An 11750-nucleotide genomic window follows, 5' to 3' on the forward strand; every position below is an offset into this window, starting at 1 on the left:
TGCAATGCAATGATGGATACGTGCCACGTACCTCATGACGAGGGCTCGAGTTTTGAGTCCGGAGCTCAACTCTCCATTCCTTCAGTTTGATTGTCGTCGCTGGATGGAGTCTTGAGCGATGACACTTTCTTTCACCACACTTTATTTGGTGTGGGTTGTGTTTCGACCTTTGCTTCTTGTGATTCCAGAAATTTCTTACACTAGATCCGTCGTTTGGCATTCCTCTGATTGTGAAGCCTGATTTGCTTCGCTTCCTCTTGAATTTGTAACTCCTCCTGGATCCGTAGACTTTCCACGAACGCAATGAGGGCTTCAATATTCGGAAGCGATGGCTTCTTCGCCTCTTTCTCAGGTTTCTTCTTTCGATGGACCTCTTTGACTTGTGAGCATTGTTCGACCTTTGGTTTGAAGGCGAACTTCTCCTGCTGTCCATTGATGTTGAGCTGAATCTCTCGAGCTCCAACATCAATATGGGCGTTTGTTGTGCTCAAGAATGGCCAGCTCAGGACGAGTGGCGTCTTGGTGTCGACTTCCATGTCAAGTACGAGAAGTCGACGGGAATGAAGAAATTCCGGATTTTCACCGAGATATTCTCTGCTATTCCCGCGGGATAGCGGACCGTTTGGTCCGCTAGCTGCAAACACATGGTAGTAGGGGCAAGTGCATGATGGTTAAGTTTGTCATAAACTACCTTTGGCATGACACTGACTCTTGCTCCCAAGTTCCAGAGGGCATTCAAAAAGTGTTGAGCCCGATCGAGCAGGTGATGGTGGGGCAGCCTGGGTCTTTCTTCTTCACCAGGAGAGGATCGAGTACAGCAGCACTACACTCTTCTGTTAACTGCACGACCTCAGTGGTGGACAGTGTCCGCTTGTTTCCAAGAATATCCTTGATATACTTGGCATACGTGGGTACCTCCATAGCATCAAGAAGTGCTATATTCACATATAACTTCTTGATTACCTCGACGAATTTGCCGAATTGTTCGTCGGCCACTAGCTTCCTTATCCGCTCCGGAAACGGTAAGGCAGTTGTGTCGTGATAGTCCCGTGAAGTTCACGGGGGTTCCATGGGGTCTTCCTGGGTAGCAGGTGTGTTGGATTCGATGGCCTCCTCCTGCTTTTCATCTTCAACTTCGGTATGGCCTGCGGTTACGATCTTCCACTGCTTCCCTGCATCCTTTGGAAAAGGTGGCTCTTGCGTGGTCTTACAACCACGTGTGGTCACCGCACTAACATTCTCTTTCGAGGGTACTTCCTGTTGCCCAGGTAGTTTCCCCGCATTAACGTAAGGACATGAGGATCCAAGCTGAGCTACTTGAGTTTCTATTATTTTATTAAAGCTCAGTCGATTTTTGATAACAGAATTAAATCCCTCTAGTTGTGCAGCCATAGATTCCAAGATCTTGTCATTAGCAAGAAATTTCCTACTAATGTTATCATTGATTTGCTTTTGGCCGTACACTAGGTCTTTTAATGTGGGCTGAAAACTGTTATTAAAGTTCGTACCTTATTGTTGACCGAAGGGGAGGTTGGGCTTGGAGTTCCAACCCTGCTGAGGATGAAATCCTGAGTTGGGATTATTGTTGCTCCCAACGAAATTCGCGTCCACTTGAGTTAATGGGCATGAAGTGCCCAAGTGCCCAGTCTCGCCACATGTTTCACATGTCATATGAGACTCCGAAACCTGATTAACCTCTTGATGCGGAGATTCCAACTTCTTCATCTGAAGTTCCAACTTGGCAGCTAACATGTCGACCATGTCGATCTGATGCACGCCCATGGGACGGGCTGGCTGACTTTCTCCTTTCCAACTTTGGTTGGAATCTATCTTGTCAATCAGCGCCTTTGCTCCGGCAACATCAAGAGAAAGGAAGGAACCACCCGTTGCTGCATCAATGTGGTCCTGGGCTTGTTGATTTAGGCCATGGAAGAAGTTCTGAATGATCAGCCATTCTTCTATGCCGTGATGTGGGCATGCTTGTATGTACTCCTGGAGACGTTCCCAGACTTCTGGGATGGTCTCATCCGGTAATTGCTGAATTCTGGTGATTCTGTTCCGGAGGGCGTTGGTCTTTCCCACAGGAAAGTACTTGGCTAAGAATGCATTTGAACAAGCTTCCCATGTGGTGAAAGCTTCCTTGTTGGAATAGAACAACGTCTTGGCCTTCCCGAGCAGTGAGAACGGGAACAGACGAAGACAGACGTCATCCAGAGAGATTCCTCTGGGGTTGATGGTGTTACTCACTTCCAGGAAATTCTGGAGATGGGCATTGGCATCCTCAGATGCCTTTCCGCAGAACGGACTTGCTTGGACCATGTTCACAAGTCCAGTCTTCAGCTCAAAGCCATCATTGCCGGCTTGGTTGACGCTCAATCCAGTAGGAATGTGGCTACTGGACCGGGTAGAAAACTGACGGAGAGTCTTCTAAGCCATGGATGAGGATGCTGAAGTGGAGGGTGAACTGACAGGCCAAGTAAGTCTCTTCTGTGGTGGGACGACGCGGCGTCTCACGATTCTCCCAATTCTTTCTGGATTTTGGTGGAAGTTACTTGGTAGGTCAAAACCGGTCATGCACTGCTCTGCATCGATCAAAAGATAGAGAGAGCAATGGTAAGCCCGCTAGGGTTAGTTGCGACAAACTAGTAGAGTTTATCAAACTATCTACGATATCTTTAGCCAATTGCTTCCACGGCAACGGCACCAGAAATGCTTGTTGGCATTTCTTATGCCCGATTAGAATAGATATTCTACAAGCACACAGAATCACCGCTGTAGCACTTCACCTTGGAGTATTCCAGGGTATCGTATTTTTCCTCAGGGAAGCACTATGGTAAAGAGTATCATAAATCAAATAATAACCGTACTAGCTTGATCAACCGGCTGACTAGACGGGGGTAAGCCAGATAGGTAAGTGAGATAAATGGCCAGGCTCTGACCGAGTGACACACGGAGACTCTAATCCTTAGAGAGGTAGCGGCTGGGAGGACAACGAGCGAGATAAGACTCCTGATACACTTCTGAACTATCGAGCTAGCCTCTCTAGATCAGACTAAACACCTAACTAGTTCTCGAGAAAGCAGAGCTTAGTTCGGCGGCTGGAAGAGGAAGGACTTCAGAAAGGGATGAGAGGGGAGTCCAACGGCAACCTGCACTCCTGCTATGAAAACACCCGAACGTGGTGGAATACAAAGGATAGATAGGATTGTCACCACCTACCGACTACCACAATGGTTCCGTGGGGTGGAACATATTTTCTAGCTAACACTAAGGTCAGACACCACATTTGCACTCGGTGTTAGGATTTCTCTCGATGCCTTCGAGAGAAATCCCCCTCAACCTAGAGTACTAACTTGAGATACTCTAGTCCCGACGAGAAAACCCGTAAGATAAGTTCCCGATCACTAAGAAAGATAACATAGCCTAAGCTAAAAGACAACTTTCGTGCTCAAGCTGAACCTTAGACTTGAGTAAATGAAAGACTACGAGAAGTAAAGCTGACTCAGAAAAGTAAAGAAGATAACTTATATTAATATTGTCCAAAGAAAGATACAAGAGCTATACCAGACTTCCGACGACTCCAAAATCCCAAGCAAGCTCGACTCGACTCTAACTCCCAAGCTACTAGCCTACTCTAGAAAGTACATGTGAAAGAGAAGAGCTCCAATGGTGTGTGTTGAAGTGATGGATGGTGCCCTCTATTTATAGTTTTCCAAGGTCGGTTCATGGCCGGTATTGCAGGTAGCATCGGTTGAAAGCAGGTGAGACGGTTGTGCTTTGCTTCCACGCCAAGACCCAGCCCGAGAGGCCCGGCTGGCCTCCCCTAGGCCGGCTGGCCTAGGGTGCCGCCACGAGGCCACCGACCTTCGGACAATGGCTCTGATCTTCCCCTAGAGACGGTTGACAGTTGTGTTGGCTTCACGCTTGCATGTGCTAGGCCGGCCGTCCTAGGGGAGGCTGGCCAGCCTCTCTCTGGCCCATCTCGGCCTCTTGTTTTGCCGATGCCTCACTCTGCCTTCGTGCATTGTCCAATGAAGTGGGTTGCTGGATTATTTTGGATTTTGGGCTGCCTTGTGGCTCTGTTGACCAATGTTAATGCCTTTCAGTGTATCCAATTGAACCGAGGCCCAACCCTCGACTCAAAGCCTTATGAATGTGTCTCATTGCCACTGGATTGAAGCTGAGGCTATGTTCTTGAATGTGCCAGGCCGGCCGGCCTAGGAGAGGCCACCCGGCCTGGGATTTTGCCCATTTCTGCTCATTTTTGGTACACCGGCTCCTGCAATCAAAACTCATCCAAAACTCGTGGAACTCGTTAGAAATAAATAAAATACGAATAGAACATAGTGTAAAGATCATGTTATTCCCGAAAGTTGTCGGCTAGAATGTGAATTGATGGCCGTCAACACTGGGCCACGGAGACACGCCGGGTCGTAAGTGGCGCCCAGCCCCAAAGCAGGGTCACTGGCAGAGTCACGGAGATGCGCCGAGTAGTCACGGCGTCCAGGCTCTGTGGCCCTGGCTGGGTCACGGAGACACACCGGGTCGTAAGTGGTGCCCAGCCCCCGAGCAGGGTCGCTAGCGGAGTCACGGAGACGCATCGAGTAGTCATGGCGTCCGAGCCCTGAGCCCTTGGCTTGGTCACGGAGACACGCCGGGTCGTAAGTGGCGCCCAGACCCCGAAGTAGGGTCACTGGCAGAGTCACGAAGATGCACCGAGTAGTCACGGCGTCCAGGCCCTGAGGCCCTGGCTGGGTCACGGAGACACGCCGAGTTGTAAGTGGCACCTAGCTCCCGAGCAGGGATGCTGGCGGAGTCACAGAGACGAGCCGAGTAGTCACGATGTCTGGGCCTTGAGCCCCTGGCTAGGTCACAGATACACGCCGGGTCGTTTCAGGAATATTCGAAGCATATTTGCATTATGGTAAAAATCCAACGGTTATCTCCTCGCGTGGGTCTGATGTGCCTGACAGAGGAGCGGGGCTTTCAGGGGCAACGGTAAAAAGAAAGTTACCATTTATCCCGCTCCGTCCAACGTAAGATTCCTGGCCCGATTCGATCTGGCCATTGATTTTGGATCTGCCTGTTGTGCGGCATCCGATATTTAAACAGAAGAAGCGGCACGGGGTGGCCAACCAACACCGCAAGTCTTCTCAAATCTTCTGAGTCATTTTGTTAATTTCCAAGTTATTTCCTCTACTTTTTATCTATTTTTCCGACTGCACCCGTTGGGTTGTGACACAACTCGGATCTTTTGCAGGCCAAGGTCTTAGAGTACTGGTCCCATGCTCCTCTGCCTGAGGGGGACCCTAGCAAGGATTCCGCCGCCCCCGCCGAGCTGCGTCATCCGGCGGAGGAGGAAATAGAGTTCTCCTCCGACTCCTCCGTGGGGAGCGAGTCGGAGGTGGAGATCACTGGAGCCTCGGGGCCGCCATCGTCGGCCGCCCAGAGGAGGAAGACGCGTCGCACCTCGAGCAAGATCCCGATATCGAAGGCAGGATTGACGGCGGCGCAGCGAGCGCTGGGGAACCCGACCTGCAGGGGGACAACCAAGGTCCGGGGAGCATCGGCACCCCCGGATGCTACTGTAGTGGGGCGGCTTCGGCCGGCCCCCAAGCCGAGGAAGAAGCAGCACAGGGACTGGGCCAGCTGCGTGAGGAAGTGACGCCCCCGCATCCCAGTTCCAGGGCTCAGCCGGCCGCGCCGCTGAAGCTCAAATTCGCGCTGCGCCGAAGCGGTGGGTAAGTTTCTAGATCTGAGTCTTGATTCTTGCTTGATTTTTCTTTCCTAGAGCTGTGCTGAGCGCTTCTTTCATTGATGTAGGAGGGCGTCGCTCAGCGGCGCTAAGAGGAAGGTGGAGGAGTCGTCCACCGAGGGCGGCTCCAGTGATGCCGCGCTGCTCACCTCGCCACGGGCGAGTCCGGCGAAGAGCCGCGCCCGCCTCGAGGAGGAGAAGAAGAAGGAGGGGGAGGAGGCCAGCAATAGGGTCTCCCCTCATCTCCAGGATGTGGAGATGCAGGACCCTCCCCATGACGGAGGGGCGGTGCACGTTGTGGTCGACTCTCGCGAGGTCCCGGCCATTGAGGTGGCGAGGACCGAGGAGGTCCCAGCCATGGAGGTGAAGGAGGAGGCCGAGGATGAGGAGGGAGATGGCACTATCTCCGGCAAGCTCGTGACGTCCTCCAAGCTCGCCCAAGGTTCGATCGAGGTAAGTCTCCTACCACGCTCTTAGTGAAGCCGACTTGTTCTTGTAGGTGTCATCTTGTAACAGCGAGTTGTTCTCCAGGCTCTGGTGGAGCTGTTAGAGCAGGCCGCCCAGGAGCTGGCCGAGGGGAGCACCACCAGCGGTCGAGTGGCAGAGCTCGCGGCCAGGGTGGCTGAGCTGGAGGCACAGGGCCGCCGGTTGGAGGCCGAGAAGTTGAAGGCCGAGGAGGCTCTGCGCAAGGAGAAGTGCGGTAAGGAGTTGGATCCCTGTCTGCCAAGTCCTTTTTGTATTGTTTTGCCTCTGACTTGCTTTTTGTTTAGAGCTAGAGGCCTGCAACAAAGCCAACGAGGAGCTGCAGAAGCTCCGGGAGGTGGCTGAGGCCTGGGAGGCTGCCACTGAAGAAAAGCTTCACCTAGAGCAGTAGGCTCGATGATGTACGATTCGGAAATCATACAGCGTTTTATCATCTGTCGTTCTTGCATCTTGGGCTAACCCAGCCGAGTGCATTTATGCAGAAGCGGAGGATCAAGTGGAGCAGGGCCGGGCGACACTGGATCGCCTGAACAGACTGCTGGAGGCTCTGCTTTGGGCGTTTGAGCCCGAGGGCGTGGCGGCAGCCGAGAGCCTATCTGAGAGGCTGGAGGCATCCCGTGGCCGACTGGAGGCCTTCGTCAGGGGGACTGCCAGGGATGCCGTGCAGCACACACTGGGACTCGTGAAGTCCCATCTCCCGGAGGCGGATCTGGATCTGGTGGGAGACGGCATCCCTGAAGATTAGGAGGCCAGAAACGCCGCTTTCCTGGAGATCACTGAGCGCATCGTGGCCGAGCTATAGGCTGCCGGTCTCCAGAAATTTCTGTTGTTTATTTTGCTGCAAGAAGAGTAGGTCAGGATGGACCGACTTAAAAACAATATTTATGTAAATAATGTTTATTTTTATTTGTTTTTAAGTTATGCCCACTGTCCGAGTTCTCTTCTGAATTTGCCGAGTAGGTGGAGGGCGCACTCTGAGCCCTTGACAACGCTTGAGAGCTGATCATCAATGTGCGCGGTGGATTAGGGTGATACAGAAAGGCTCCAGAATGTACTCGGCTGTGTTCATTAAGAGCAGGCCGGGTTGTTCTTGTCTGACTTGTCTGACTTGTCGGACTCCGAGTGGGGGCTGGCTGGATGGCCGAGTCACAGCCCCCGAGCGCGTTAAGAACGACTCGGTAAAGAATGAAAGTAGATAGAATGTGATGTATGAAATGCGACAAACTTTATTAAATGAATAGATGGGTACATAGCTTTGCATTTTCTATGCTTCTACGGGTAGAAGCGGTGTAAGTGCTCGATATTCCATGGGTTGCCCACGTCTGTACCGTCTTGCCTTTATAGGTGGTAGGTTCCGGGAACCACTATCCCACTTACAACAAAGGGCCCTTCCCATGGGGAAGACAGCTTATGAGCGCCGGTAGTCGACTAGATTCATCGTAGAACCAGGTCGCCGACGTTGAAGTCACGCTCGTGGACATTGCGATTGTGATAGCGCCGGAGCTGTCGCTCATATCTCGCGTGTTGTATGGAGGCCGTCAGGCAGTGCTCCTCTATCGAGTTGATGTCAGTGCATCGAGTTGACTCGGCTTCATTTTCGTCATAGTACTGGATGAGCGGAGCACCAAAAGCTATGTCCGATGGCAAGACTGCTTTAGAACCATACACCATGAAGAATGGCGAATAGCCGGTAGCCCGGCTTTTCTGTGTGCAGAGCCCCCAGACTACTCTGGGTGGTTCTTGGAGCCAGTTTGCACCGTATTTTTCGATCGGATCGAAAATTCTAGTCTTGAGCCCCTGGAGGATCAAGCCATTGGCCCTTTCAACTTGGCCATTGCACATGGGGTGCGCTACGGAGGCGTAGTAGATGTCGATGCAGCTCTCTTGGTAGTAGTCCCAGAATTTGGATCCTGTGAACGAAGTACCCAGATCGGTAATGATCTGGTTAGGCACTCCGAAACGGTGTGATATCTCCTTGATTAACTCGGCTGCCTTGGCTGCTGTAGTGGTTGTCATCAGCTTGACTTCGATCCATTTTGTGAACTTATCGATTACCACGAATATGTGGCTGAATCCGCCGACGGCCATCTTTAAGGGTCCCACCGAGTCGAGTCCCCAACAAGCGAATGGCCAGGAAGGTGGTATAGTCCGTATGGCCTGAGCCGGGACGTGCTGCTGCTTGGAGAAGAACTGGCACCCGGGACATCGCCTGACGATGTTTCGTGCGTCGGCCAGGGCCGTGGGCTAGTAGAAGCCTGATCGAAAGGCCTTCCCCACGAGGGTAGAGGCGCCCGCATGGTTGCCACAGATACCTGAGTGGATATCGCTAAGGAGTCAGACTCCTTCATCTTGTGCGATGCATTTGCACAGGGTTCCTGAGGATGTCGAGTGCCTGAATAGCTTGGTTCCTATGACGACGTAGTTACTGGACCGGCGTGCAAGCTTCTCGTGCTCCTTTCCCTTTGGGTAGCTTTTGTTGTTCTTGATGAAGTCGATGATGGGGGAGCGCCAGTCGGTGTCAAGAGTCAGGTTTTGTTGCCCTATGGCCGGGACAAGTCAGGCTTTGTAGGAGGTTCCTCTTCCATCTTGACCGTAGGGCTGTTGAGTGCTTGAATGAACACGCCGGGTGGTACGATGGACCGCTTGGATCCGAGCTTGGAGGGAACGTCTGCCGCCACATTGTCATCCCTGGGGACGTGATGGAACTCCAGGCCATAGAATTTAGCTTCGAGCTTCCTGACCTCCCAGCAGTAGGCATCCATCCTTTCCTTGGTGCACTCCCAGTCTTTGTTGACTTGCTGTATGACAACTTTGGAATCACCATAAGCCAACAGACGCTTGATGCCAAGTGTGACGGCGATCTGGAGACCATGGATGAGAGCTTCGTACTCAGCAGCGTTGTTGGTAGCCTTGAAGAGTAACTAGAGGATGTACTTGAGTTGTTCACCTTTGGGAGAGATGAAGAGGACTCCAGCACCGACTCCAACACGGTTGAGGGCGCCGTCAAAGTACATGATCTAGTGCTCGGATCTGGTGTCGGGCGGGTCTTGGATTTCGGTCCATTCAGCAACGAAGTCGGCCAACGCGTGAGATTTGATCGTGGATCGTGGCATAAACTCAATCGTGATGGCGCCGAGTTCTACTGACCATTTGACGACTCGGCCGTTGGCGTCCTTGTTGTGCAGGATGTCGCCGAGTGGATAGGATGAGGCCACCTTTATCTTGTGGGCCTGGAAGTAATTCTGGAGCTTTCTTGATGTGATGAGGATGGCGTATAGAAGCTTCTGCACTTGGGGGTAGCGTGCTTTGGACTCGCCGAATACTTCACTGATGAAGTAAACCGGTCGCTGCACCTTGTAGACGTGACCTGGCTCATCTCGTTCGACGACCAGGACGGTACTCACCACGTTGGTGGTGGCGTCGATGCACAGGAGAAGGACTTCCCTGTCTTCTGGTGCTGTTAGGATAGGTGGCGAGGTCAGAAAATCCTTGAGCTCCTGGAATGCTTTGGAAGCATCGTCGTTTCACTCGAACTTGTCGGAATTCCGGAGAAGTTTGGAACCTACTCAAGGCGGCCATGCACCCTGTGAGCTTCATCAGGTCCTTTATGCTTCTGGGAGGCTTCATGAACTTGATGGCGTTGACCTTGGTGGGGTTGGCTTCGATGCCCCGGCTACTGACTATGAAGCCGAGTAGTTTTCCGGACGGGACACCGAACACACACTTGGTCAAGTTGAACTTCCATTTGAATTTCCTGAGATTTTCAAATGTCTCAGAGAGATCCGTAATGAACTGATCATTACATTTTGTCTTCACGATGACATCATCGACATAGGCCTCGGCGTTGCGCCCGATTTGCCCCTGGAGGCATCTCTGAATGGCCTTCTAGTAGGTGGCACCGGCAATCTTGAGGCCAAACGTCATGGTGTTGTAGCAATAAGCCCCGAAAGGGGTGACGAAGGACGTCTTCTCTTGATCCAACTCCTTGAGGGCTATCTGATGGTACCCTGAGTAACAGTCAAGAAAAGAGAGGAGAATGCACCCGGCCGTCGAGTCGACGACCTGATCGATGCGTGGTAGAGGAAAGGGGTCTTTAGGGCAGTGTTTGTTGAGATCGGTATAGTCAAAACACATTCTCCATTCACCATTTTTTTTTACAAGGACTGGGTTTGCCAGCCAATCTGGGTGTGCGACTTCTCTGATAAAACCGGTAGCAAGGAGCCGGGTTACTTCTACCCCAATAGCCTCCTTTCAATCCTGCGCGAAGCGGAGGAGCCATTGCTTGATGGGTCTTGCCTTCGTGTCAAGGTCAAAGGAGTGCTCAGCCACCTCCCTTGGGACTCCCGGCATGTCAGATGGCTTCCATACGAAGATGTCCCAGTTCTCCCGGAGGAAGGAGGTGAGCACGCCTTCCTATGCCGGGTTGAGGCTGGCCCCAATCACGGCAGTCTTGTGCGGCTCATCGTCCCGGAAGAAAAATGTCTTGGTCGCCACGGCTGGCGCGAGTTGCGACTCCGATGTTGACTCCTTAGCGGGGATCTGCTGCTGATCCGCCGGGACGTTCTTTGCTGCCTAGGCAACAAGAACCAAATTCCTAGATCGTTCCAGGGTGTCGGAGAGCTCAATGTTCTTGGCCTCGCATGCGTAGGAGGTTTGCAAGTCTCCGTAGACCTACAGGACCCCCTATGGAGCTGGCATCTTCAGGAGAAGACACGTGTGGTTGGGGATTGAAATGAACTTGGCGAGGGAGGGTCTACCCAGGATGGTGTGGTAGGAGGTCTCGAACTCGGCGACCTTGAAGTTGACGTACTCAGTGCGGTAGTTGTCGCGGGTGCTGATGGTGACCGGCAAGGTGGCCCGGCTGACCAGAGTCGACCCGGCTCCGGGGATGATGCCGTAGAAGGCCTGGTCAGATGGGACCACGGAGGTCATGTCATAGCCCATGCTCTCCAATGTGCTGGCGAAGATGATGTCGAGGGTGCTGCCACCATCTACGAGCACTTTGGCTAGGCGGACCTAGCTCACCACCAAGCTGACCACGAGGAGGTAGGCACCCCGGCCTGGGTAGGTGGATCTAGTGGTCGCGGCGGTCAAAGCTGATCGGCGTCTCTGACCACCGCAGGGATTCGACCGTGTGTTTGAACACCATGATAACTTCGTGATCATCCAGCTTGAGCTTGCGCCGGCACAATGGCTTGCTGGGGGCTGTCGTATATGAAGTTGACAGCCCTGTTTTCTTTCTGGAAGTTCCCTGGGTAATCTTCCCTCTGCTCGTTGTCGTCTCGCCTGGGCGAGTTGCATCTCCGTGGGCGCGCCCAGGTGGTTCTGGAACCACTTGGCCAGTCGCGGTCGTCGCGGCAAGGTCGCTTGAAGTCATCGTCCTTGATGTTGCCATTGGAAAGTGCTCAGCACTCTCGGGCGGTGTGGTTTGCGTCCTTGTGCCAAGGACACTTGCCATCCAGGAGCCGGTCCAGGTCCGCTTGGTTGAGAGTGAAGCGGAACTGGGACCTCT

The 11750-nt window shown here is 52.8% G+C and overlaps 2 protein-coding genes and 1 non-coding gene across 3 annotated transcripts; 2 read left to right on the forward strand and 1 right to left on the reverse strand.

The window, feature by feature from the left end:
- The first annotated feature begins 1960 nt into the window (after positions 1–1960).
- LOC120687077 lies at positions 1961–2067 on the forward strand. The gene has a single exon (XR_005680577.1). It is a non-coding gene; the product is annotated as a small nucleolar RNA R71 (small nucleolar RNA).
- Positions 2068–2434: 367 nt separating this feature from the next.
- Positions 2435–6629, forward strand: LOC120684960. Its single transcript, XM_039966812.1, has 5 exons — positions 2435–2476; positions 5261–5661; positions 5824–6208; positions 6287–6455; positions 6526–6629. Exons 1-5 carry the CDS (start codon positions 2435–2437, stop codon positions 6627–6629), a joined length of 1101 nt encoding a protein of 366 aa, XP_039822746.1.
- A 1043-nt stretch (positions 6630–7672) lies between these two features.
- LOC120684961 lies at positions 7673–8326 on the reverse strand. Its single transcript, XM_039966813.1, has one exon. The coding sequence runs from the start codon at positions 8324–8326 to the stop codon at positions 7673–7675; it is 654 nt and encodes a 217-aa protein (XP_039822747.1).
- Positions 8327–11750: the final 3424 nt, after the last annotated feature.

Source organism: Panicum virgatum, chromosome 8N, assembly GCF_016808335.1.
Source record: "Panicum virgatum strain AP13 chromosome 8N, P.virgatum_v5, whole genome shotgun sequence".
NCBI lineage: Eukaryota > Viridiplantae > Streptophyta > Magnoliopsida > Poales > Poaceae > Panicum > Panicum virgatum.

What these genes read in the sequence shown, in the direction of transcription:
- LOC120684961 (XM_039966813.1), bottom strand. Translation starts at nt 8,326, where the DNA reads ATGGCCGTCGGCGGATTCAGCCACATATTCGTGGTAATCGATAAGTTC.
- LOC120684960 (XM_039966812.1), top strand. Translation starts at nt 2,435, where the DNA reads ATGGATGAGGATGCTGAAGTGGAGGGTGAACTGACAGGCCAA. An exon ending in TGGGCCAGCTGCGTGAGGAA is followed by an intron (nt 5,662 to 5,823) that starts GTGACGCCCCCG and finishes TCATTGATGTAG; the next exon opens with GAGGGCGTCGCTCAGCGGCG. An exon ending in TCGCCCAAGGTTCGATCGAG is followed by an intron (nt 6,209 to 6,286) that starts GTAAGTCTCCTA and finishes GTTGTTCTCCAG; the next exon opens with GCTCTGGTGGAGCTGTTAGA.